A 25,002-nucleotide genomic window follows, 5' to 3' on the forward strand; every position below is an offset into this window, starting at 1 on the left:
CTTTCAATTATGCTTTTATGGGCAAATAAAAATTCTTTTTTAATTTGTTGTAAAGTTCTGTATTTTGTTTTTTTTTATTGCACACGTAAGAACACCGTAAGATATAAATAATTCTACTGACCTTGCATAAAAAGCATGTTAACGTCGCTTGTTTTACAATTAAAAAATAAAGAGAGTTTAATTGTACGTTATTTTTTCCACATCTTACCGTCATAAATATATGTGTAATTTAAATTATATTAACTGACTCTATTTATAATTTATAACGTGCGTTCAAAAAAATCTGTGGTCAGGTGGCTTGCTACTTGCTGGACGTGTGGCTTAGATTCATCATCTGTCAAACTGTAGATGTCAATCGTCATTCATTCAGCTTGCAAACAATGGTGTGAATCGTTTTATTTGCAAAATACAGTTTTACAACTAATCGATTGTCAAAGCAAGGTTATATTAAAACATACAAAGGGGTTTGCTGCTTGCGCACGAAACTTTTTGAACGCTCGTTACGCGATTAAGTTTTGTTTAGTCCACTTCTAACTTCTTGAAATTGCCATAGAATCCCAAAAGTTCGTCATTGTTCAATTTCTGCGGTCTCAGAGTCTCGTCGACCCGCAAACTGTCCAGTTCGTCGAACCGCTCTTGATATTGAGCAAATTTCCTTATTGTCATTTCTTAAAACTGACAACTAAGCAATCTCGTGAAACTTTTGGTCTACCTTACCGTTCAATTCGTCTAAAGACAGTCCACTTCCTTCGTAATCTTTGGGCAGCACGTCCTCAGAGAAGATTTGCTTCAACACCAGATCGTCTTCGTGAACCTGAATCTAAATTTGTCTTTTGTATTTGTATTTTGACAGTTTCAGGTGTACTCACTCGTTCGAAAATTTTCAGTTTGGCCACAGCTTTGAACATCTTCATCAATATTGAGATGTAGGATGGGCTGTTGACGAAGTGGATGGCCTTCAGTCGAAGCGAATACACTTCCTGTTGGCCAAAATCGTTGCGTCATTGCAGAGCACGTTTTGTTTTGTTTTTTTACCTTATAGACAAGGAGAGATTTAGCCAGAAGACTAGGAGTTATCTTATTTACGTCACTGAACGTAGCATTGGCCAAGTCGATGATAAATATATCACTAACCATACAATCTTCGTATGACCTCAGTTCAAAAATGTTGTAACAAGTTATCATCATTTCTTTTGGGGTGAATACGTTTGGCTTTTTCGTCTTTATGAAGTGGACTCTGTGAAGGCCGTCCACAGCTTTGGGGTGGGTGCAAAAATATCTTCACACAAACTAGTGATTTTCTAACAAGCTTTTTTACTCACGTGTTGTCCATAAATTGCTTCATATGTGGCAATTTGGGGTTGTTGTTTTCGAAAAAGTCAGGGATCATACTTCTGATGGTATAGTACATGTCGATTGTTTGTTTGGTCTTTTCGATGCTGAACTTGTTTAGATTTAAAAAATTCCTTATTTTGACCTCCTCTGCGACATTGTTGTCAAATGGGAATTAAAACGGGTCAACTTACCCATGATTTCAGGCAGATGGGGCTGGCTTTTTATCCAGTGTTTGATGATTTTCACATCGTTGTTGACCGATTGAAAGGTCACATCGAACGACTGATAAAATTCCATCAGTTTATTTAAATTTATTTCATACATGTTTGTGCTTAACAGAATGATACGCATCTGGATATATTTCCATGCTGAGGCTGTTAATTTTTTTTTAATGAAAAATGCGTCAGAAAATATCAGTGTCAAGGATAAAAGTTAGATAGTATAATTAATCTTATACACTAACAGCGCACGCCTCTTTATACACATCCAATAGAAAACTCGAATTTGATATACCTATATAGTTGGCATGCCAACGACAAACATTTTTGAAATTTTTTTGCCACTTCAAAATGGTAGTGTGGATTTTTTTTTCATATATGCACTGGCCAAAACATTTTTTGAACCACAGTTACAACGAAATCTCGAAAATAAAACGTTTGATATCTCCGCAAGTGGTGGATTTTCTTGCAGAATCCCCCACGTGCATCTAAATTACTCTCTGTAAATTTCTCCTCGCCTTACCATACTTCAATTGTCCTGAAGCAAGCCACTAGTCTGCGACTCGTGCTTATTTACACAACAACAAAATTTTCTTAAATAATTCACGTACTAGGGACAGACATTTGTAAAAAGAATTATACCCAGCAAATTAGTCGTGCTGATTAACTGAAAAAGATCTTATACGTTATACCTAAAGTTACAAATCTTCTGTCTTCATTACTTAAATCTTACAAACCTTTGGTGTTGTAAATTGACGACAAGAAATTCAGACTTGCGTCTCATTAAATCTCTATTGGGCGCACTTGAATCAATCGTAAGGGCTTTTCAGTACGTATTACAAGAACTTTAAAAATAAGTATAAAATAAAAAATAACAAGTTCCAGTAACATTAAATCAGCCCAGTTGGATTGCTCGATACTCATTTCTTAAATTGGGCAAAAGAAGAAAATTTGTGAAGCGTTCAGATCGCTACATTACAGTTCAATTCGTCCAAAGAGGGACCTTCTCCGCCATAGTCTTTGGCCAACGCCTCTCGAGAAAAAATCTGCTTCAACACTTCTTCGTCTTGATGAACTTGAATCTGATTTTTTCGGGTTGTCGGTTTAGACACCTTCAAAATGTACTCACCCTTTGAAAAATTTTCGGTTTCATTAGAGACTTCAAAATTTTCAGCATAATGGAAATGTAGGAAGGGCGGTTTACGTAGTAGGAAGCTTTCAGTCGAAGGGAATACACTTTCTGCTAGTCAAAATCAATTCATTCACAGTGATTATACAGCGTTTCTTTTACCAGATACACAGCGAGAGCTTTAGCTAATAAGCTCGGGGCTGTCATTAAACGTAAGATGTGTGTCGTCAGTGATGATTATGTCGTTGACCATAAAGTCTTGCCGTAGTCTCAGTTCAAAAATGTTAACACACATCATAAAGTAAACTCTACTGTCTCCATCTATTGTTTTGGGGATGCGTGCAACAATACCTTTATAAAATGAAACCCTTCAACATCGGTTACAAAGTATTGTTACTTAAATCGTGTCTAATAGCCTCTTCATATGTAGTAACTTTGGATTGTTGTCTTAGAAAAGATCAGGAACCACACTTTTGATGGTGTAGAGGTATTTTCATATTTGGTGGCGGAAACAAAAGACTGAGAAATGTCACAAAATTGTATTGTCAGTGTCAAATTTCTCATAAACGCCGTAAAAAGGAATGTCTAGGTAAATTTAAATTTTCGCTAAAGGGATTGAAAAAATAAATTCTAAGGAAACCAATTTTTGTCAGTGTTTCAAAAGGAAAAGTTATTCTCATATAATCAAACGTATTACAAATTATGTCTCTAGTTCGACGATTAATAACTTTCTTATTGCCAATTTGCTGCATTTCTGTTGAAATCACGAACGTCTTTGAGAAATTTGACACTGACAATACAAATTTGTGACATTTCTCAGTCTTTTGTTTCCGCCATCAAATATGAAAATATCTCTAGTACTGTAGTAGATACATATCGATTTTTTCTTTACATGTCGAGATTATTTTCCTGTCAAAGGATTTGCGCCCGCTTTATACTCCAACAGTGCAAACAGTGATCATTTTTATTCAGTCAGACAATGCAATGAATAATGCGGTCATTGACCCACTTGTTGCACATTTATCAACAGTACTATTCCAAGGCGTCGACGTTGAACTTGCTGTTTATTGACAAAAAGTAACAGTTTTATCATGCAACATTATGCATCGCAAAGTGGTGCCAGGACTTGCGATAATTGGAGTTAGCACCGGTTTTATCAAGTAATTGAATTGATCAGAGAGAGAGAAAGAGAGAGAGAGAGAGAGAGAGATTTGCATTACTAATTAATTTTTTTTATATGCATGTGTGAAATGAGATTTGGATGTAAACATTCTTGTTTGTCAAAGCATTATTTTACATACAAATGTATTTTCTTCTGGTGGGGAATGTTGAAACAAGATATTCAGTCTACATCGAGTTTTTTTAAATTTCCATAAAAGCCTAAAATCTCGTCGTTATCGAGTTTCTCCGGCCTGAGTCCCTCATCGACTCTCATCGTGTCCAAGTGATCGAAGCGTTCTTGATACTCAGTAAGTTTAAGTCTTGTCATTTCGAAAAAACCTTCATTAGATTCTGTCACACATATTTTGGACGTTACCGTTCAAGTCCTCCAACGAGGGACCACCCCTGCCGTAGTCTTTGGGTAAAGCGTCGTTGGAGAAGATTTTCTTCAAGATTTCCGCGTCTTGATAAACTTGAATCTAATCAATTTTTACATTTTGTTCTGCAAGTGTGGCATACTCACTTGATCGAAAATTTTTGCCGTTAGTATAGATTTCATGATGGTCATCACTTCATCAGTATCGAGACGTACGTGGGACTGTTGACGTAATAAACGCCTTTGATTCGAGGGGAATATACTTTCTGGAAATAAAATTTGTGTTGCCTGGACTGACGCTGTAAGTCTATGTTACCTTATAGGTACACAGCCATGGCTTTGGCCAATAGACTGGGCGTCATTTTGTTGATGTTCATTAAACGTGAGATTGTCCATATCGAAAATGAATATGTCATCAGTCATACAATCTTCATACAGCCTTCAAATATTGAAGCATTGCATCATCAGTTAAAAGTGTTGTTGCTGAGGGTCGTGTTGGCCATGTCGAAGATGAAGATGAAGATGTTTTCATAGAGGCTTCACCAAACTGAAAACTTGCTTCTGGCCAAGATACTGGTTTGGTTGTCTCGGTTTCAAGAACACCACCTAGTACAGCTGCTTCAGATGTTTGGGGTACGGACCAAACTTCCTTTGTAGGAAACACATCAAAGAAAATATTTTTGCATCTTTCCGGCTTACGTTGTATTTATGAAGCTCTTAATTTTCGTTAGTTTAGAATTGCTCTCTTGGAAAATGTATGGAATCAGACCTCTAATGGTGCAATGGTGCGGTTTTATTTCCAATTACCTAAGCTTTTATGGGCAATTTTTTTATTTGTCGTAAAGTTCTGTGTTTTGTTTTTTTTTTACTGCACAGCAAGAACACAGTAAGATATAAATAATTCTATTAACCTTACATAAAAAGCACGATAACGTCGCTTGTTTTACAATTAAAAAATAAAGAGAGTTTAATCGTAGGTACGTTATTTTTTCCACATCTTATCGTCATAAATGTACTTATGTGTAATTATTATTTATACATAATACCTAACGGACGTTCAAAAAAAATCTGTGGTCATGTGTGCTTGGTGCTTGCTGGACGTGTGTCTGTGTAGTCAAACTGTAAATGTTAAACGTCATTTATTCAGCTCGCAACCAATGATGTGGATCGTTTTCTTTACGAAAAACAGTTCGTTTTACAACTAACCAATTGTCAAAGCAAGGTTATATTAAAGCATACCAACACAAAGGCGTTTAAAAAAAAAGTAAATCACGAACTGCTTGCGCACGAAACTTTTTGAACGCCCGTTAGACGATTAAGTTTTATTTAGTCCACTTCTAACTTCTTGAAATTGCCATAGAATCCCAAAATTTCGTCATTGTTCAATTTCTGCGGTCTCACAGTCTCGTCGACCCGCAAACTGTCCAGCTCGTCGAAACGCTCTTGATATTGAGCAAATTTCCTTATTGTCATTTCTTAAAACTGACAATTAAGCAATCTTGTGAAACTTTTGGTTTACCTTACCGTTCAATTCGTCTAAAGACAGTCCACTTCCTTCGTAATCTTTGGGCAGCACGTCCTCAGAGAAGATTTGCTTCAACACCAGATCGTCTTCGTGAACCTGAATCTAAATTTGTCTTTTGTGTGGGTATTTTGACAGTTTCAGGTGTACTCACTCGTTCGAAAATTTTCGGTTTGGCCACAGCTTTGAACATCTTCATCAATATTGAAATGTAGGATGGGCTGTTGACGAAGTGGATGGCCTTTAGCCGAAGCGAATACACCTCCTGTTGGGCCAAAATCGCTGCGTCATTGCTGAGGACGTTTTTTTTTTTTTACCTTATAGACAAGGAGAGATTTAGCCAGAAGACTCGGAGTTATCCTATTTACGTCACTGAACGTAGCATTGGCCAAATCGATAATAAATATATCACTAACCATACAATCTTCGTATGACCTCAGTTCAAAAATATTGTAACAAGTTATCATCATTTCTTTTGGAGTGAATACGTTTGGCTTTTTCGTCTTTATGAAGTGAACTCTGTGAAGGCCGTCCACAGCTTTGGGGTGGGTGCAAAAATATCTTCACACAAACTAGTGATTAGATTTTTCTAATAAGCTTTTTTACTCACGTGTTGTCCATAAATTGCTTCATATGTGGCAATTTGGGGTTGTTGTTTTCGAAAAAGTCGGGGATCACACTTCTGATGGTATAGTACATGTCGATTGTTTGTTTGGTCTTTTCGATGCTGAACTTGTTTAGATTTAAAAAATTCCTTATTTTGACCTCCTCTGCGACATTGTTGTCAAATGGGAATTAAAACGGGTCAACTTACCCATGATTTCAGGCAGATGGGGTTGGCTTTTTATCCAGTTTTTGATGATTTTCACATCGTTATTGACCGATTGAATGGTCACATCGAACGATTGATAAAATTCCGTCACTTTATTTGAATTTATTTCATACATGTTTGTGGTTAACAGAATGAAACAGAATGAAATATTAGTATCAAAGATGAAAGTACATAATGGTAAGGACAACGTAATATATTATCTGCCCCACCTATTACATTTCCCTAGTTACCAATCAAATAGGTTGTTAAGACGATCTGATTTACACAGTAAAAATTTCTGAAATTCGAATTGTCTTAATGACATTTTATTTTTTAGAAACTAAAACAATAATTGTGGACTTGACAGCTAAATTCTAACCTTAATTTTTTTACGCGGCAAATGTGATGAAAAATTATACAGATGGAATCTGGCTTTGCTTCTTATTGGTCAATTTATATGGGCGGAGCAGATAAAAAGTTATAACGGCAGTACTATAGATAGTTTAATCAATTTTATACAATAATAAGGCACGCCTCTTTATAAACATCTAATAGAAAACTCGAATTTGATATAGTTATGAGTACCATACCAACCACAAAAAATTTTGAAATTTTTTTACCACTTTAAAATGTTAATGTGGATTTTTTTTTTGTATATGCATTGGTCAAAACATTTTTTAAATCACTGTTACAATGAAATCTCGAACATAAAACGTTTGACATCTCCGCAAGTGGTGGATTTTCTTACAGAATCTCCCACGTGCGTCTAAATTACTCTCTGTAAATTTTTCCTCGCCTCACCATACTTCAATTGTCCTTAAGCAAGGCACTAGTCTCCGATTCGTGCTTATTTCCACAACAACAAAATTTTCTTAAATATAATTCACGTACTAAGGACTGGCATTTATAAAAAGAATTAAACTCATTGGCACTCATTGACTGAAAAAGATTTTATACGTCATACCTAAAGTTACAAATCTTTTGTCTCCATTAATTAAATCTTACAAGTCTTTGGTGTTGTAAATTGATGACAAGAAATGCAGACCTACGTCTCATTGAATCTCTATTGGGCGCACTTGAATCAATCGTAAGGGATTCTCAGTCTAACTAACACTTATAAACATAAAAGGCTCAATTTTACGTTTTGGTTTATTACAAGAACTTTAAAAGTAAGTATAAAATAAAAAATAACAAGTTCCAGTAACATTATATCAGTCCACATCCAACTTCTTGAAGTTGCCGTAAAACCCCAAAATTTCATCATTATTGAGTCTTTCCGGCCTTAGACTCTCCTCGACTCGTAAACCGTCCAACTCGTCGAACCGAGCTTGATACTCAGAAAGTTTCTCTTTCGCCATTTCTTAAATTGAGCAAAAGAAGAAAATTTGTGGGGCGTTCAGGTCGTTACATTACCGTTCAATTCGTCCAAAGAGGGACCTTCTCCGCCGTAGTCTTTGGGCAACGCCTCTCGAGAAAAAATCTGCTTCAACACTTCATCGTCTTGGTGAACTTGAATCTGATTTTTTCGGGTTGTCGGTTTAGACACATTCAAAATATACTCACTCTTTGAAAAATTTTCGGTTTCAATAGAGACTTCAAAATTTTCAGCAATATGGAAAGGTACGAAGGGCTGTTTACGTAGTAAGCAGCTTTCAATCGAAGGGAATACACTTTCTGCAAGTCAAAATCAATTCATTCACAGTGATTATACAGCATTTCTTTTACCTGGTACACAGCGACCGCTTTAGCTAATAAGCTCGGGGTTATCTTACTTACGGCATTAAACGTAAGATGTGTGCCGTCAATGATGAATATGTCGTTGACCATAAAGTCTTGCCGTAGTCTCAGCTCGAAAATATTAAAACACATCATTATTATTTCTCGAGGGGCCAAAACGTTTGGTTTTTTGGGTTTCATAAAGTAAACTCTACTGACTCCATCTATTGTTTGGGGATGCGTGCAACAATACCTTTACAAAATGAAACCCTTCAACATCGATTACAAAGTATTTTTACCTACATCGTGTCAAATAGCCTCTTCATATGTGGTAACTTTGGGTTGTTGTCTTGGAAAAGGTCAGGAACCACGGTTCTGATGGTGTAGTACATATCGATTTTCTCTTTCGTCTTCTCGATGCTAAATTTATTCAGGTTAAGGAAGTTTCTAATTTGGACATCCTCTACAGTGACTTCATCAAATTAAATTTTTCTTTTGGCGCAAGAAATGGCATGGACTCACCCATAATTTCAGGTAAGTGGGGCTGACTCTTCATCCAATTCTTGATAATTTTGACATCATTATCAACCCCTCGAATTGTTAGATCTAACGATCGGTAATACTCTTTGGCTTTATCCTCATCCGCTTCGTACATGTCGAGATTATTTTCCTGCCAAAGAATTTGCGCTCGCTTTATAAGTAACAGTGCAAACAGTCATCATTTTGGTTTAGTGAGATAATGCAATGAATAATGCGGTCATTGGCCCACTGGTTGCACACTTATCAACAATAATATTCTAAGACGTGGTCGTTGGACTTGTTGTTTATTGACAAAAAGTAACAGTTTTATCATGCAACATTATGCATCGCAAAGAGATACAAGGACTTGAGATAATTGGGGTTAGAACCGGTTTTAACAAGTAAATGAACTGGTCAGAGACTAATTTGCATTACTAATTATGTAAAATTTATTATATGCATTTGTGGAATGAGATTTTGATGTTTGTGAAAACTTTATTTTACATAAAAATGTATTCTTTTCTTCTGGTGCGGAATGTTGAAACAAGAAAGATATTCAGTCTACATCGAGTTTTTTAAAATTTCCATAAAAGCCTAAAATCTCGTCGTTATCGAGTTTCTCCGGCCTGAGTCCCTCATCGACTCTCATCGTGTCCAAGTGATCGAAGCGTTCTTGATACTCAGTAAGTTTAAGTCTTGTCATTTCTAAAAAACCTTCATTAGATTCTGTCACACTTAATCTGGACGTTACCGTTTAAGTCCTCGAACGAAGGACCACCCCCGCCGTAGTCTTTGGGTAAAGCATCATTGGTGAAGATTTTCTTCAAGATTTCCGCGTCTTGATAAACTTGAATCTAATCAATTTTTACATTTTGTTCTGCAAGTGTGGCATACTCACTCGATCGAAAATTTTTGGCGTTAGTATAGATTTCATGATGGTCATCAGTATCGAAACGTACGCGGGACTGTTGACGTAATAAACGCCTTTGATTCGAAGGGAATATACTTTCTAGAAATAAAATTTGTATTGCTTGGACTGACGCTGTAAGTCTATGTTACCTTATACACAGCCATGGCCTTGGCCAACAGACTGGGCGTCATTTTGTTGAGGTCATTAAACGTGAGGTTGTCCATATCGAAGATGAATATGTCGTCAGTCATACAATCTTCATACAGCCTCACTTCGAAAATATTGAAGCATTGCATCATCACCGCTCGGGGGTTAAAAGTGTTGGGTTGTTTTGGTTTCAAGAAGTATACTCTGTGGATACCTTCGATTGCTTTAGGATGAGTGGAAACAAACCTACACAAAATTGTTCACTTCTTCGTTGATTTTTCCTCACTTTGTTGCTTACGTGGTGGCCATCATGTGGTTCATATGCGGCAGTCTGGGATTGCTATCTTCAAACAAGTCAGGAATCACGCTCCTGATGCTGTAGTACATGTCGATTTTTTGTTTCGTCTTTTCGATGCTGAACTTGTTCAGATTGAGGAAATTTTTTATTTTGGGGTCATCTAAAACAGTCGCGTTCAATTAGAACAACGAATATGTCCACTTACCTATAGTTTCGGGTAAATGGGGTTGCGTCTTCAGCCACTCCTTGATGATCTCAACGTCTTTGTTTACCCTTTGAACAGTTGTCCCAAACAAATGGTAGAAATTTGTCACTTCATCTTCATCTACTCCGTACATGTTTAGATTTTGTTTTTTTAACGAAGAAATTGGATGCGACTGCATTTTACAGCGGAATACTTCTTAAGTGCACTTGGCGGCAACCTACTTAAGACAGAACGAGTGGTATTGCCGCATGCGGACTCATCGACGTTGACTTCATGGAAGTGGTTGAACTAAAACCTGATTCTTGACCATTTCAACCTTTTTCGAGTTTACAAACAAGATGTGGTCGGGTTTGCCAGAGTAAAAATATTTCTTTTTTTTTCATATTGTTATTTGATAATTTAGTCATTAAAAGACAGGTTTTTGTAATTTAAGAGTCTAATTTCCAGACGTAACCACCCTCAGGTTCACGCTCGGGTTGTTATTGTTACTAGGCAAGTCGGCAACACGATCTCGTTTCCGTCAAAAGTGTGTCTCAATTTCGATAATTTTACAAATACATATGTACATACTCATGTAATTATATACAGGGTGATTCTAAAATAAGTTTGGAAAAAAAACCGGTAATTAGTGATGATGAGAAGAAGTCATTGATTAAACAAAAACTTATAAAAGTTTTTTCGTTTTCGAGATACAAATGATTGAAAATTTGGTCAAAATTGCTAGTACACTGCTGAGTTAAAGGTGATTACCTTTTTATCTTGGTAGTTTAGCAACAATAATAATCAAAGGTAAAAGGTGCCCATCAGTCACAAACTTTAATATTTACCTATGACATTACTCCTCTCGATCATTTCCATAGAAACATTTACAAAGCAGTGTGCTTGGACCTAGGACTTTATTGTGAAGTTGATTTAACAATGGTTCCTAATGAGGTGAACAAATTCCTACCAATTATCCCTATTCATAGACTTTAAACTTTCTTTTTCTTTTTCTAGAAGCTTAAAGTGATTATTCACCATGTCCGGTCTCAAATTTGAAAACTAGAGTTTTTACATAACCTCATTTCCACCTTTATGTTTTTGACATGTCATGAAACTCCAACATGTCTTTCTTGGAAGCCTCTTCTTTCTAGTTGACTTTAAAATCATTGCAACGGTTTGGTGTTTATGCGATGACGAAAAGAACTTTGTGTTTAGAAGAACAAACTCAAAAATAAACTTTTCTGACGATAATACTTTTTATTTAAACATTCTCCCGTTACAAAAAGGTGATGATTATTACAGTTTATTTTACCCAAATTTATAATCTATAGACAAACAACCAGTACACCTTAATCTACATCCAACTTTTTGAAGTTGCCGTAAAATGATACTTATACGTTTCATTTCTTTATTTCTACACCTGTCCAATAAAAAGAAAACATGAATACAAGAATGTCAGTATGACAAACACTAATGCCAATATGTGTAGTTGAGATTTTTAATAGCAAATAGAGTGAAGACCTTAATCTACATCCAATTTTTTGAAGTTGCCGTAAAATCCTAATATCTCATCATTGTCGAATTCTTCCGGTCTCAAATTCTCGTTTACTCTTAGAGCGTCCAGACGATCGAAACGCTCCTGATATTGAGCAAGTTTCCGTCTTGTCAATTCTAAAACAATATCATTAAACTTTATCACTTTTCAGTTCTACTAAGTTACCATTCAAGTCTTCTAAAGACGCACCCTCTCCTCCATAATCCTTTGGCAAAGTATCCTTGGTCAAGATTTGCTTTATTACTTCGGCATCTTGATGAACTTGAATCTAATTTTTTTTTGTATCGACATTTGAACTGTTAAATCTACTTACTCTATCAAAAATTTTCTCTTTTACTACACTTTTCATAATCGACAATAGAATCGAAACGTAAGAGGGACTGTTGAGGTAGTAGATATTTTTAAGTCGAAGAGAGTAGACTTTCTGATGGTTAAAATAACATGAGTCAAGTGTAATTAAATTTATGGAAATTTTACCTTATAGACAGCTATAGCTTTAGCCATTAGACTAGGTGTCAACTTGTTCATGTCGTTAAAGGTAAAGTTGTCCATATCGAAAATGAAAATATCGTCAGTGATGAAATCTTCATACAACCTCAACTCAAAGATATTAAAGAAGTGCATTAAAAGATCGCGAGCATTGAAAGTATTTGGCGCTTTGACTTTTAGAATATAAACTCTGTGAATTCCGTTCATTGCTTGCAGAGGAGTACAGCAGTACCTTGACAAAAAAGAAAAAGAATGTTTTGTTATTGTTATTTCTTCACTTACGTCATATCCAGGAGACGTTGCATGTGTGTCAGTTTCGGATTGCTCTTTTCAAATAAATCAGGAATCACACTTCTGATGGTGTAGTACATGTCAATTTTTTTTTTCGTTTTCTCAATACTAAACTTACTCAGATTTAAAAAATTCTTAATTTTGACGTCGTCTAAAAGAATCTTAAGATGTGACTCCAACTACAAGTATATCGACTTACCCATGAGTTCAGGCAGATGTGGTCGAATTTTCAACCATTCTCTGATAATCTCGACATCTTTATCTACCCTTTGTACGGTTGTCTCGAACGATTCGTAAAATTTTCTCACCTTGTCTTCGTCCACAATGTAAATGTTTAGTAGATTTTTATTTTGGATAAAATCTACCGACGGGTTCATTTTGTAGCGCAGTAGTGAGTGCACATGTACTTAAGATCTAACAATTGGAACCGTTGTGCACATTGCAAATCCAGTTTTGGGCACTGACGTCATGAAAGTTAATTTTCGAATAACCTGATTTTGTTGGACTGGAAATGAGGACTGCTTTATTTATGACTGGCTTCTTTTCTTGCAGCGGTCGCTAGCAAAAGTATTCGTTGTCAATAACATAATGTTATCATTTTTTGTTGCACACTTAACTTAAATATCAATGGAAAGCTTTTAAGTAAATATACAGGGTGTATCAAAATCAAAACGACCGCACCAACTACTTGTAATCGTATAAAGTAGAGTAAGAGGAACGTGAATAAAATAATACAAATGTTCTCCTGATGCTTTTTTGTTTTTTCTTATTTTTCCAAATTTTGATTTATTTATTTATTCAAAAATTGTGTACAAAAATTTTAAATTTCGGTTTTTAAAAAAGCAAATGGACTAAAAGAAAAATAATTTAATTAGCGAATGTTATGTATCAATTGAATAAATACTCTGTGTAATATAATTGGAACAAAAAAAATTTTTTTTCAAGAACATTTTTGGTTAAAATTTTCTAAATTTAACAAGCTGTAACTTTTAATTCTCACTGTATTTTGTGCAACTGCTGGTAATACCCTGTAATTATTTATTCAGATGTTCTCCTCTAATTTCTGCCTACTTTACCATTTTAGAGAAACACAATACGACTTCAATTTGTGTTGTGTTTTATTTATTACTCTCATATTTTCTTTTACTCTTATTATTAGATTATCCAGCCGGTCGAAATACTCACTCTCCTCGACAACTTATTTTGCCTTAAAATTTTTTAATGTAATGTCACGTGACAGTCTGTTAATTTTTCACACACGGGAATCTTCTGAAGACAATATCTTCAACATCTCGATGAACTTGAATTATTTATTATTTTTTTAAGAATTTATTGTTTTCCTAGACTGCTCACAATAAAATCATTCCCGGATTGAGTTCACAAGAGGAAACAAGTTTTTTTTTATTTTATGAAAAAATTTCAGAGGAATAAAATGTTTTGCTTCATTTGGCACCCCCATTTATGTTATTAAAAAGTCTTCTTCAACACAGAAGATGAATTAATGCATATTAAAATAAAAACAATGCAGAAAAAAATGTTTGTTTTTTTTTAAATCAAACTATAATTGAATATAAAACTATTCTATTATATTGAAGTTCTTTAAAACTACCTCGAATTTCTTCAATTGTTAATAATGCTACAGCATTTTTTATGCGTTGTCTTAGCTCCTCAGCACTATTAGGCAGGTCTTCAAAATAATTTTTTTGTAAATTACTGTCACTGATCCAGTTTTTAGAAACTTTGTTATAAGCTTCTACACACCCATGCGAGATACACACATTTTGGGAAATTTTTTATTAAATTTTGTAATTATGAGGCGTAAACCATACAACACTGGATTAAATAAATTCTTTATTACAAAAACAACATTTTGAAATTATTTCTAACAGTAATAAGTTGTTTGTGAAAAAACGAAGCCAACTGTAATAAAATTTGTAGCAAAAAAATTAATTCCAACTCTAAATTTTAACAGAAAATGTTAATTTAAGAATGCAGTACTTATATCAATACAGAGATTTTAATAGCGGAAGTATATTATTTAACGAGTTCGTGTGTAAATTGGACTCTTTATGACATGAATGGGCCAGTTTAAAACGCGAGTGAAACGAGAGCCCAATTTACACACGAACGAGTTGAATACGACGTTTTTTTGTTCGACGAGCCCCTTAAAGGCTCCAAAACGCTTAAAATCTTTAAAATTGGCTTAACATTTTGTTTTGACAAGTTGTGACATTTCTTTCGTGAGTTATTTGCCTTATAAGACGCTTGTATAATAAATAGCTATTAAGCTCAAGCTTTTAACATAAACAAGCACAATTACTAACCAAATTGTAATAATACAAGGGACATCTTTGATGGATTACTCCTACCACCAAGAAATAGACATGCGTTTCATTTCTTTATTTATGCACCTGTCCAATAAAAAGAAAACGTCAATACAAGAATGTAAGTAAAACACTTACGCCAATATACATAATTATGTATTTGAGATTTTTTAATGTTTTGAAGAACTACAAACCAAATAGCCTTAAAATTTTAATCTACATCCAATGTTTTGAAGTTGCCATAAAATCCCAATATCTCATCATTGTTGAATTCTTCCGGTCTCAAATTCTCGTTTACTCTTAGAGTGTCCAAACAATCGAAACGCATACTGAGCAAGATTCCGTCTTGTCAATTCTAAAACAGTATCGTTGAAATGTATCTACCTTTAAAACCTACTAAATTAAAATTATTCACCAGAATAACCTGATTTTGCTGGACTGTTTTATTTGTGACTGGGTCCTTTGGCTGTAGCGGTCGATAGGAAAAGTATTTGTTTTCAATAACATTATGTTGTCATTTCTGATGTGCACTAAATATTAATGGAAGGTTTCAAATAAATACATTTATTTCTTCAGTTGTTTACCTGTATTTTCTGTCAAATTTACATTTTTAGAAAAACACAATAACGCGACTTCAATTTACATCAAATTTGTGTTGTTATATATTTTGTCTTTCAATATCTTAAAGTGATATCACATGACAGTCTTTTAACTTTTCGCACACGGGAATCTTCTGAAGACAATTTCTTGAACATCTCGATGAACTTGAATTATTTGCGGAGACGTTTGGGTTTGAAAAGACACTTATTTTGTCTAGAATGTAATGTTTTTCTGGATCCTTCATTATAATCTTTAATATAGAAACCAAGAGATGGTCTTGTTATATGCCACAAGTTTAAAAAAAAATATATGATCAAGAATGGCAGAGAGAAATAAAGATTTGGAAACGTATGACTTAACTTAAATAAAGGCAGCCGTAAATGTTATTATTACAATAGTTGTCCTGAAAGATGAAAGAAGATAAAAAATGCTTTTGGTTTGAGAACGGTTCCTATGCGAATGAGCCACCGCCCCATAGATACGGTCCAATAGCACTGTAAATTATAAATTAAAAACTAAGTTATAAGAATGTTAGTCTGTGGTTATGTGTCATAATGTAAAACTTGGCCACACGTTTACGATGCCTTTGTTTTTCACAGCCCCTCTTATTCATAAATTTTTAAAACATACGCTATACATGTATAGAGATATTTCCTTTTTTTTTATAATTTATAAACCGCATCAAATCTACACATTCTTAATGATCTTAAACAATTATATTCAATCAGAGCTACAGAAATATCCACATACTCATCATTTTAGGCAAATGTTGTCACTGAACGACAAAACTTTCACTTTATCGTCATCTACATCGTAGATCTTTATTTTATTTTGAGTTAAATTATTTAGACAAATAAACATTTGAAACCAAATTTGTTTGGAGTTGCAGAGTTTAAAAAATAAATATAAACTAAGTATAATAAGATTTATTCACTTAAGCTCGACCACTTAACGAAAACAAGCTTAAGTACTAATACTAATCAAATGATAATATGTAATTGAAACGTGTTAATGTAGTTTAAGGCCGACATCTTTGATGGATTACTCCTACTACCAAGGAATCGAACTTGCGTTTCATTTCTTTGTTTCTACACCTGTCCAATAAAAAGAAAACATGAATGAAGGAATATCCGTATGACAAACGCTAATGTCAATATATGTATGTAGTTGAGATTGTGTAATGTTTTGAAGAATTACAAAGCAAATATACTGAAGACCTTAATCTACATCCAATTTTTTGAAGTTGCCATAAAATCCCAATATCTCATCATTGTTGAATTCTTCCGGTCTCAAATTTTCGTTTACTCTTAGAGTGTCCAAACGATCGAAACGCTCCTGATACTGAACAACTTTCCGTTTTGTCATTTCTAAAACAATAAAGTTAAAATGGATTTACTTTTCAAACCTACTAAGTTACCATTCAAGTCTTCTAAAGACGGACCCTCTCCTCCATAATCCTTTGGCAACGTATCCTTGCTGAAGATTTGCTTCATTACTTCGGCATCTTGGTGAACTTGAATCTATTTTTTGTTGTATCGACATTTGTACCGTTTAATTTACTTACTCTATGAAAAATTTTCTCTTTGACTACAGCTTTTAAAATCGACAGTAGAATCGAAACGTAAGAGGGACTGTTAAGGTAGTAGATATTTTTAAGTCGAAGGGAGTAGACTTTCTGAGAATTAAAATAACAACATGAGTCGAGTTTAATTAGGTTTAAGCGAATTTTACTTTATAGACAGCCATAGATTTAGCCACTAGACTAGGTGTGAACTTGTTCATGTCGTTAAACGTCAAGTTGTCCATATCAAAAATGAAAATATCGTCAGTCATGAAATCTTCATACAACCTCACCTCAAAAATATTAAAAAAGTACATTACAAGATCGCGAGGATTGAAAGTATTTGGTGCTTTGGCTTTTAGAATATGAACTCTGTGAATTCCGTTCACTGCTTCCAGAGGAGTACAGCAGTACCTTGACAAAAAAGAAAAAGAACGTTTTGTTATTGTTATTTCTTCACTTACGTCATATCCAAGAGACGCTGCATGTGTCTCAGTTTGGGATTGCTCTTTTCAAATAAATCAGGAATCACACTTCTGATGGTGTAGTACATGTCAATTTTTTTTTTCGTTTTCTCGATACTAAACTTACTCAGATTTAGAAAATTCTTAATTTTTACGTCGTCTAAAAGAAACTGAAGATGCGACTTGTACTACAGGAATATCGACTTACCCATGACTTCAGGCAGATGTGGTTGAACTTTCAACCATTCTCTGATAATCTCGATATCTTTATCTACTCTTTGGGCGGTTGTCTCGAACGAGTCGTAAAATTTTCTCACCTTGTCTTCGTCGACAACGTAAATGTTTAGATTTTGTTTTTGGACAAGCTCTGTAGACCGGTCCATTTCGTAACGCAGTTGTGAATGCACATGCACTGACTTGAGATTCAACGATTGGCCCCGTTGCACACTGCTAATCCGGTTTTGGGCATTGACGTCATGAAATTTATTTTAGCGAATTTCGTGACTTTGTTGACTCTGTTATAAGAAATACTGAATTGAAACTAATAAATTTTACCAACTTTTTCTGAACTTTTTCAATTCTGGCAAACAAAGAGACCAAATTATTGTACAATACTCCAGAATTGATCGTATAAAGCTTCAGTATAAAATTATAAAATCAAGTCATATTCTTGAAACAAACCCTAACATTTTGTTTGCTTTATAGCCAATATTGTTAATGTGCAGTGAAAAAGATAGTTGTGAATCAAGAGTGACCGCCTAAATCACAAAAATCCGATACATTTTCCAACTTACGACCTGATATGGTTCCACTACGACTGAAACGCAATAATTTACACTTATTAATGTTAAGTTCTAGCCCATTACTGTTGCACCACAATTCTACAATATCCAAGTCAGTTTGAAGTAAGAAACAATCGGAGCTATCCACAATTTTTCTGATTTTTTTTAAATCATCGGCGAATAATAAAAGTAAGCTATGATTAACTACATTTTATAATATCGTTGATATATAGGAAAAACAGGACTGGTCCAAGATGCGATCTCTGGGGAACACCTTTCTGACATTTATACCGAGTAATCAACAAGAAAACAAATCAAGAGCGCTACCTCATATTCTGTTTTATCTAAACGTCTCTCGTAGCTTAATCGTACAGATATGCTGTGTGTAGTTGCTATACACAGTCTTTTATTGGTTGCCTACCTTTCGAAATTGTATTTTTTGTAATATCTAGTTGTTAAAGGTGGCTTTCCGGACTGTTTGTCACCATGTAAACAACCTCATAACGGCCGGAGTCTGTTAAGGGTGTCCGTTATGAGCGGGAGCGGCCGTTATGAATGACTAAATAACTATAGCAACGTAGATCTAAACTTTATTTTTCAACTTTTTTACAATTGGTACAATAATTAATGTTTAATGTTATGAGACACACCTTGAATTAATCGAAATCCGTATGCCACTAGCAGATGTAGACGAGATCGAAGATGATGCTTCACAATTTTAACACTAACACAAGCGCGATTTTGCAGCCAATAACGATGAACTCACTTCATTTCATTCATTTATTTTCAACGAAAAATTAAGCGTTCAACAAATCTGACAAACAACATTGAAACAATTTTTTTTCACAAACAACGGTTGACATGACGACGTCCTCCGCACACTTATTAATCATTCGGTTTTTTCGATGACGTTGAAAAAAATGTATTTCAAAAAGATAATTGTGAACGAATCGTAGAGATATTACAAAAACTATTGTACAATACACGTCCGTTAGGGCCTTTACAGCGTCGCCAGTATTATTCGACTCGCTCTGCGAGCTCGTCTCACAAAATCTCTGGCTCGGCAGTAAAGGCTATCCTAACGGACTTATACTGTAAATACTATTACAGTAGAAGTCCGTTAGGATAGCCTTTACTGCCTCGCCAGTGTTATTCGACTCGCTCTGCGAGCTCGTCTCACAATATCTCTAGCTCTGGGACGTGTATTTTACAATAGTTTTTGTAATATCTCTACAATTCGTTCACAGTTATCTTTTTGAAATACATTTTTTTCAACGCCATCGAAAAAACCGAATGATTAATAAGTGTGCGGAGGACGTCGTCATGTTAACCGTTGTTTGTGAAAAAAAAACAAACAATCTACTATTAATGAAATTTGTGGAGACAAATAAACTTTTGAAACCAAATTTGTTTGGAGTTGCAGAGGTTAAAAATAAATATAAACTAAGTGTAACACGATTTATTCATTTAAGCTCGACCACTTAACAAAAACAAGCATAAGTACATAATACTAACCAAACTGTAATAATTGAAACGCGTTTCATTTCTTTATTTCTACACCTGTCCAATAAAAAGAAAACATTAATACAAGAATGTCAGTAAAACACTAATGCCAATATACGAGTACGTACATATGTATGTACTTGAGATTTTTTAATGTTTTGACGAACTACAAACCAAATAGACTGAAAACTTTAATCTACATCCAATTTTTTGAAGTTGCCATAAAATCCCAATATCTCATCATCATTGTTGAATTCCTCCGGTCTCAAATTTTCGTTTACTCTTAGAGTGTCCAAACGATCGAAACGCTCCTGATACTGAGCAAGTTTCCGTCTTGTCATTTCTAAAACAATAAAGTTAAAATGCATTTACTTTTCAAACCTACTAAGTTACCATTCAAGTCTTCTAAAGACGGACCCTCTCCTCCATAATCCTTTGGCAACGTATCCTTGCTGAAGATTTGCTTCATTACTTCGGCATCTTGATGAACTTGAATCTATTTTTTTGTTGTATCGACATTTGTACCGTTTAATTTACTTACTCTATGAAAAATTCTGTCTTTGACTACAGCTTTGACAATCGACAATAGAATCGAAACGTAAGAGGGACTGTTAAGGTAGTAGATATTTTTAAGTCGAAGGGAGTAGACTTTCTGATGGTTAAAATAACATGAGTCGAGTTTAATTAGATTTAAGGAAATTTTACCCTATAGACAGCCACAGATTTAGCCACTAGACTAGGTGTCAACTTGTTCATATCGTTAAACGTCAAGTTGTCCATATCGAAAATGAAAATATCGTCAGTGATGAAATCTTCATACAACCTCAACTCAAAGATATTAAAAAAGTGCATTAAAAAATCTCGAGCATTGAAAGTATTAGGCGCTTTGGCTTTTAGAAAATAAACTCTGTGCATTCCGTTCACTGCTTCTGGATGAGTACAGCAGTACCTTGACAAAAAAGAAAAGAAATGTTGGTTATTGTACTTTCTTCACTTACGTCATATCCAAGAGACGCTGCATGTGTCTCAGTTTGGGATTGCTCTTTTCAAATAAATCAGGAATCACACTTCTGATGGTGTAGTACATGTCAATTTTTTTTTTCGTTTTCTCGATACTAAACTTACTCAGATTTAGAAAATTCTTAATTTGGACGGTCTAAAAGAATCTCAAGTTTCGACATGAACTAAAGGAATATCGACTTACCCATGATTTCGGGCAGATGCGGCTGAGTTTTCAACCATTCTCTGATAATCTCGACATCTTTATCTACCCTTTGGACGGTTGTCTCGAACGATTCCCTCACCCTGTCTTCGTCCACGATATAGATGTTTGGAGTTTGTGTTTTTGTAGAACCCATTACAGTGGACATTTTTGAGAGCGCACACTACAAACGCGCTCTTGGAAGTTGTCCTTATAAAAGTTGCTTGCGATCAAAACTTGATTTACATAATTTGTTTGTAATTAGGCTTGTAATAACAGCAAGTAAGGTAAACATACTTCGGTTAACCTCGAACATTCATGGGGCACAGTTTAATGTAAGAATGCATATCCATGTCAAAAATGAATGTGATCATGTCGTCGATTTTTCGCTGTGTATTTTTGATCCTAAACTATACGAGTATCAAACAGTCGTGTCTACTAAACTAACCCTTGATTTAGGTAGATGTTCTCAACAAATAACAAAACACTCACTTTACTTTCATCTTCTTTGTAAATGTTTAGTTTATTTTTTGTGGAACAATTCCTTTTTCACATTTCAAGAACAGTACTAAGAACGTAGTCGTCATCAACTTATTTAAATTTGACTTAGTACAAGTAATTCCAATAAACTTTGAACAGATAAAATACCTAAATATAGATTTAAAGACGACTGGGGGGTCATTCACGAAACCTGGTAAGGCTCGATAAGACATTGCAAATTCAAAACCATGATGACTGATATTGTTGAAGCATTGTATTTGCCGTTTCGTTAACGATTTGCAAATTATCTGAGTGTTGTGAATCTACCTCTTAGAACTTATTTAGTAGTACTACCAATAACAAATTTGGACACACGCTTCACTTCTTTATTTCTACACCCAACAGCATAAGAATATAAGTATTATCTATACCCGCAAGCTAAATCCTACCTAAATGTTAATATGTTGTTCTAAATTTATTTAATTTTTGAACCCGCTCAAAATATTTTAGAAGACTTTAATCCACATCCAACTTTTTGAAATTCCCGTGGAATCCTAACACCTCATCGTTGTTGAGTTTCTCTGGTCTCAAATTCTCATTCACCCTTAGATTGTCGAGAAGGTCAAAACGCTCTTGATACTCGACAAGTTTCTGCCTTATCATTTCTTAAAAAATAGTGACATTAGAATTTATGAAGCGTCCAAACTCGTCAGATACCATTCATGTCTTCTAAAGAAGGACCATCTCCTCCATAATCTTTGGGCAACGTGTCAGTGGTAAAAACTTCCTTCAAGGCTTCATCATCCTGATGAACTTGAATCTAACTCTTTTTTACATCGACATTTGTACGGTTTAGCCTTTACTTACTCTATCAAAAATTTTCGGTTTTACCACTGTTTTCATAATGGACACTAGTAAGGAAACGTACGAGGGACTGTTGATGAATAAGATACTTTTTATTCGAAGTGAGTACACTTTCTGTTGGTCAAAATTAGTAATGTTGTGGTTACATTGAGGGAAAGTTTTACCTTATAGATGGTCAGAGCTTTAGTCACTAGACTAGGTGTCATCTTATTCACGTCGTTAAACGTCATGTTGTCCATATCGAAAATGAAAATATCGTCAGTCATGAAATCTTCATACAACCTCAATTCGAAAATATTAAAATACTGCATCACCAAATCGCGATAATTGAAAGTATTTGGTGCTTTAACTTTCAGTAAACTAACTCTGTGAATTCCATTCACGGCTTTCGGGTGAGTACAACAGTACCTTAACGGAAAAAACGAATTAGAAGTGTTTGAATGTACTTTCTTATTCTTACATCGTATCCAGAAAACGCCGCATGTGTGGTAGTTTAGGATTGTTAATATCAAACAAATCAGGAATCACACTTCTGATGGTGTAGTACATGTCAATTTTTTCTTTCGTTTTCTCGATACTAAACTTGCTCAAATTTAAAAAGTTCTTAATTTTGACGTCTTCTAAAATAATCTAAAGAAGCAATGCGAACCAGAGAAATATCAACTTACCCATCAGTTCAGGCAGATGGAGTTGGGTTTTTAGCCATTCTTTGATTATCGCAACATCTTTGTCCACGCTTTGAGCGGTAGTACCAAATGAGTGGTAAAATTCTGTTACCTTCTCTTCATCCACGATGTAGATGTTTGAGTTCTGTGCTTTTGCAAGAGTAGATGAAGCCATACCGAGGACACTCCCAAGCGCAAATATTCACTCAATACCCAATGATGGGAGAACACTGCAAATGCACTCTTGGAAGTTTATAAACTTATCAAATTCATTCGAATGACTTTTATAACTTGGAAGTAAAAGTGACTTGAATTTTATTACTTCACCTTTGAATTCGTTGTAAAATCAAACAGCCTAAGATTAAACTTGAACAATTAAATTATTTAAACAAATTTATGAGTATGTACGGTCGATGGACAAATAAAACTGGGACACATAAAATTTAATCTATGCAAATCCGACTATTGAATGATCAATACAGGGTGGTCCCGATATAACCTGCCAGAAGAAATCCAGTAATAGGTGACGATGAGTAGAACTCATACACAAAAAATGTTTCTAATAAAAGTCTTTCGTTTTCGAGATAAAAATAATTGAAAATTTGGTCAAAATTTGCTGTACGCTAATGAGTTAATCGGTTTTAAAAAGGTAATTCTGGTTACTTGGCTGCAATTTCTTTAGCAACGGTACCTGTAACACCTACGACATTTGTCAAGTTTAATTGTAAATTTGCGAATCCTTCAAAAAGTTATGAAATTCACAAAACAAGAATACGCCGATTTGCATTTACTCTATGGCGAAATACGTGGTAATTCAAGACCGGCAAGGCGACCATACGGCGAACGTTTTCTTGAAGGAGTCCTTCCGTCCCGTTGTACTTTTGTGGAGCTACATCTGCATTTATGTGAGGTTGGTTCTGACTGATTCCAATACGATGGCGTCCCCGATCCTCCATTTAACTCCTCTGGATTTTAATTTTTGGGGCCACACGAAAGATTTGGTATACGAAGTTGAAATAAATCCAAAAGGCCAACTCCAGAAACGCGTAACAGACGCCGCGAACCACATTCGTAAAAACCCAGAAATGCTGAATTCTGTTTATGAAAATTGGTACCGGCGTACTCAAATGTGCTTAAATGCCAACGGAAGGCACACAGAACATTTATTATAAAATCATTTTTCTAGTCTAGTTTACCTTTCATTAGTTAGTAGATATTCTCAGTTAGAGTTGAAAGTACGAATATGTAAAGTGTAAATAAATTTATTCAATACATTATTTTGGCTATTTAACCACAATTAAGACGATACTCTTATTACACAGTTCTTCCACAATTTTGCACACACTACCTCAGTGACGTGGGAGATAGAATAGACGGAGTGTAAGATACACCGCTTTGATTCCCACCTGTACATTTTTGCCCTTACCAAGATGGCCACCGATTGTATTGCTGGTTGCTGTTGCGAAAGTTTTATAATGATGGGGATAACAAAATACAATAAAAAGATACATTATATAAAAACGGACAAAAGCCAAATCAATTTATGGATGTTTAAAAAGTACAACCTTTGTTAAATAGTAGTTTATTTAACGAATTTGTGTGTAAATTGGGACTTTTTTGGCATGAGTGGGCCAGTTTAAAACACTCGTTCACTCGCGTTTTAAAGACCCACGAGTGCCAAAAAAGGCCCAATTTACACACGAACGAGTTGAATACAACGTTTTTTGTTCGACGAGCCCCTTAAAGGCTCCAAATCGCTTAAAATCTTTAAAATTACCTTGACGTTTCGTTTTGGTGTTGAGTTGTTTGTTAAAGTAATGAAGTCTAATTTTGGTATAACTAACAATTATTTGTTTGATTAATATAAAATATGGCTATCTATAGGAGAAAATAA

At 34.7% G+C, this 25,002-nt stretch overlaps 5 protein-coding genes across 5 annotated transcripts in view; 1 reads left to right on the top strand and 4 right to left on the bottom strand.

Annotated features, from left to right (window-relative positions):
• LOC138139319 (alpha-tocopherol transfer protein-like) overlaps positions 1-25,002 on the top strand; it is a 45,125-nt gene that overhangs the window by 11,700 nt on the left and 8,423 nt on the right. The gene's annotated exons all lie outside the window — the stretch shown is intronic.
• LOC138138501 (uncharacterized) lies at positions 380-10,636 on the bottom strand. Its single transcript, XM_069058480.1, has 19 exons — positions 10,348-10,636; positions 10,143-10,302; positions 9,847-10,090; positions 9,686-9,796; positions 9,539-9,641; positions 9,349-9,492; positions 8,791-8,985; positions 8,572-8,740; positions 8,278-8,521; positions 8,116-8,226; positions 7,966-8,068; positions 7,766-7,912; positions 4,220-4,315; positions 1,527-1,766; positions 1,323-1,482; positions 1,036-1,279; positions 870-980; positions 718-820; positions 380-668 (listed from the first exon to the last, which is right to left on the bottom strand). Exons 1-19 carry the CDS (start codon positions 10,523-10,525, stop codon positions 520-522), a joined length of 3,012 nt encoding a protein of 1,003 aa, XP_068914581.1. The 5' UTR covers positions 10,526-10,636; the 3' UTR covers positions 380-519.
• LOC138138053 (retinol-binding protein pinta-like) lies at positions 5,107-6,943 on the bottom strand. Its single transcript, XM_069057770.1, has 6 exons — positions 6,556-6,943; positions 6,352-6,511; positions 6,059-6,302; positions 5,896-6,006; positions 5,744-5,846; positions 5,107-5,694 (listed from the first exon to the last, which is right to left on the bottom strand). The coding sequence occupies exons 1-6, from the start codon at positions 6,686-6,688 to the stop codon at positions 5,546-5,548; spliced, it is 900 nt and encodes a 299-aa protein (XP_068913871.1). The 5' UTR covers positions 6,689-6,943; the 3' UTR covers positions 5,107-5,545.
• Positions 11,567-13,246, bottom strand: LOC138139320 (retinol-binding protein pinta-like). The gene is made up of 6 exons (XM_069059558.1): positions 12,864-13,246; positions 12,656-12,815; positions 12,362-12,605; positions 12,198-12,308; positions 12,050-12,152; positions 11,567-12,000 (listed from the first exon to the last, which is right to left on the bottom strand). Exons 1-6 carry the CDS (start codon positions 13,039-13,041, stop codon positions 11,852-11,854), a joined length of 945 nt encoding a protein of 314 aa, XP_068915659.1. The 5' UTR covers positions 13,042-13,246; the 3' UTR covers positions 11,567-11,851.
• On the bottom strand, positions 14,827-23,440 carry LOC138138502 (uncharacterized). Its single transcript, XM_069058482.1, has 14 exons — positions 23,112-23,440; positions 22,904-23,063; positions 22,608-22,851; positions 22,447-22,557; positions 22,297-22,399; positions 22,099-22,244; positions 21,103-21,283; positions 17,822-18,094; positions 17,614-17,773; positions 17,320-17,563; positions 17,153-17,263; positions 17,006-17,108; positions 15,404-16,955; positions 14,827-15,343 (listed from the first exon to the last, which is right to left on the bottom strand). The coding sequence occupies exons 1-13, from the start codon at positions 23,281-23,283 to the stop codon at positions 16,807-16,809; spliced, it is 2,157 nt and encodes a 718-aa protein (XP_068914583.1). The 5' UTR covers positions 23,284-23,440; the 3' UTR covers positions 14,827-15,343; positions 15,404-16,806.

This window comes from Tenebrio molitor, chromosome 9 (assembly GCF_963966145.1).
Source record: "Tenebrio molitor chromosome 9, icTenMoli1.1, whole genome shotgun sequence".
Taxonomy (NCBI): domain Eukaryota; kingdom Metazoa; phylum Arthropoda; class Insecta; order Coleoptera; family Tenebrionidae; genus Tenebrio; species Tenebrio molitor.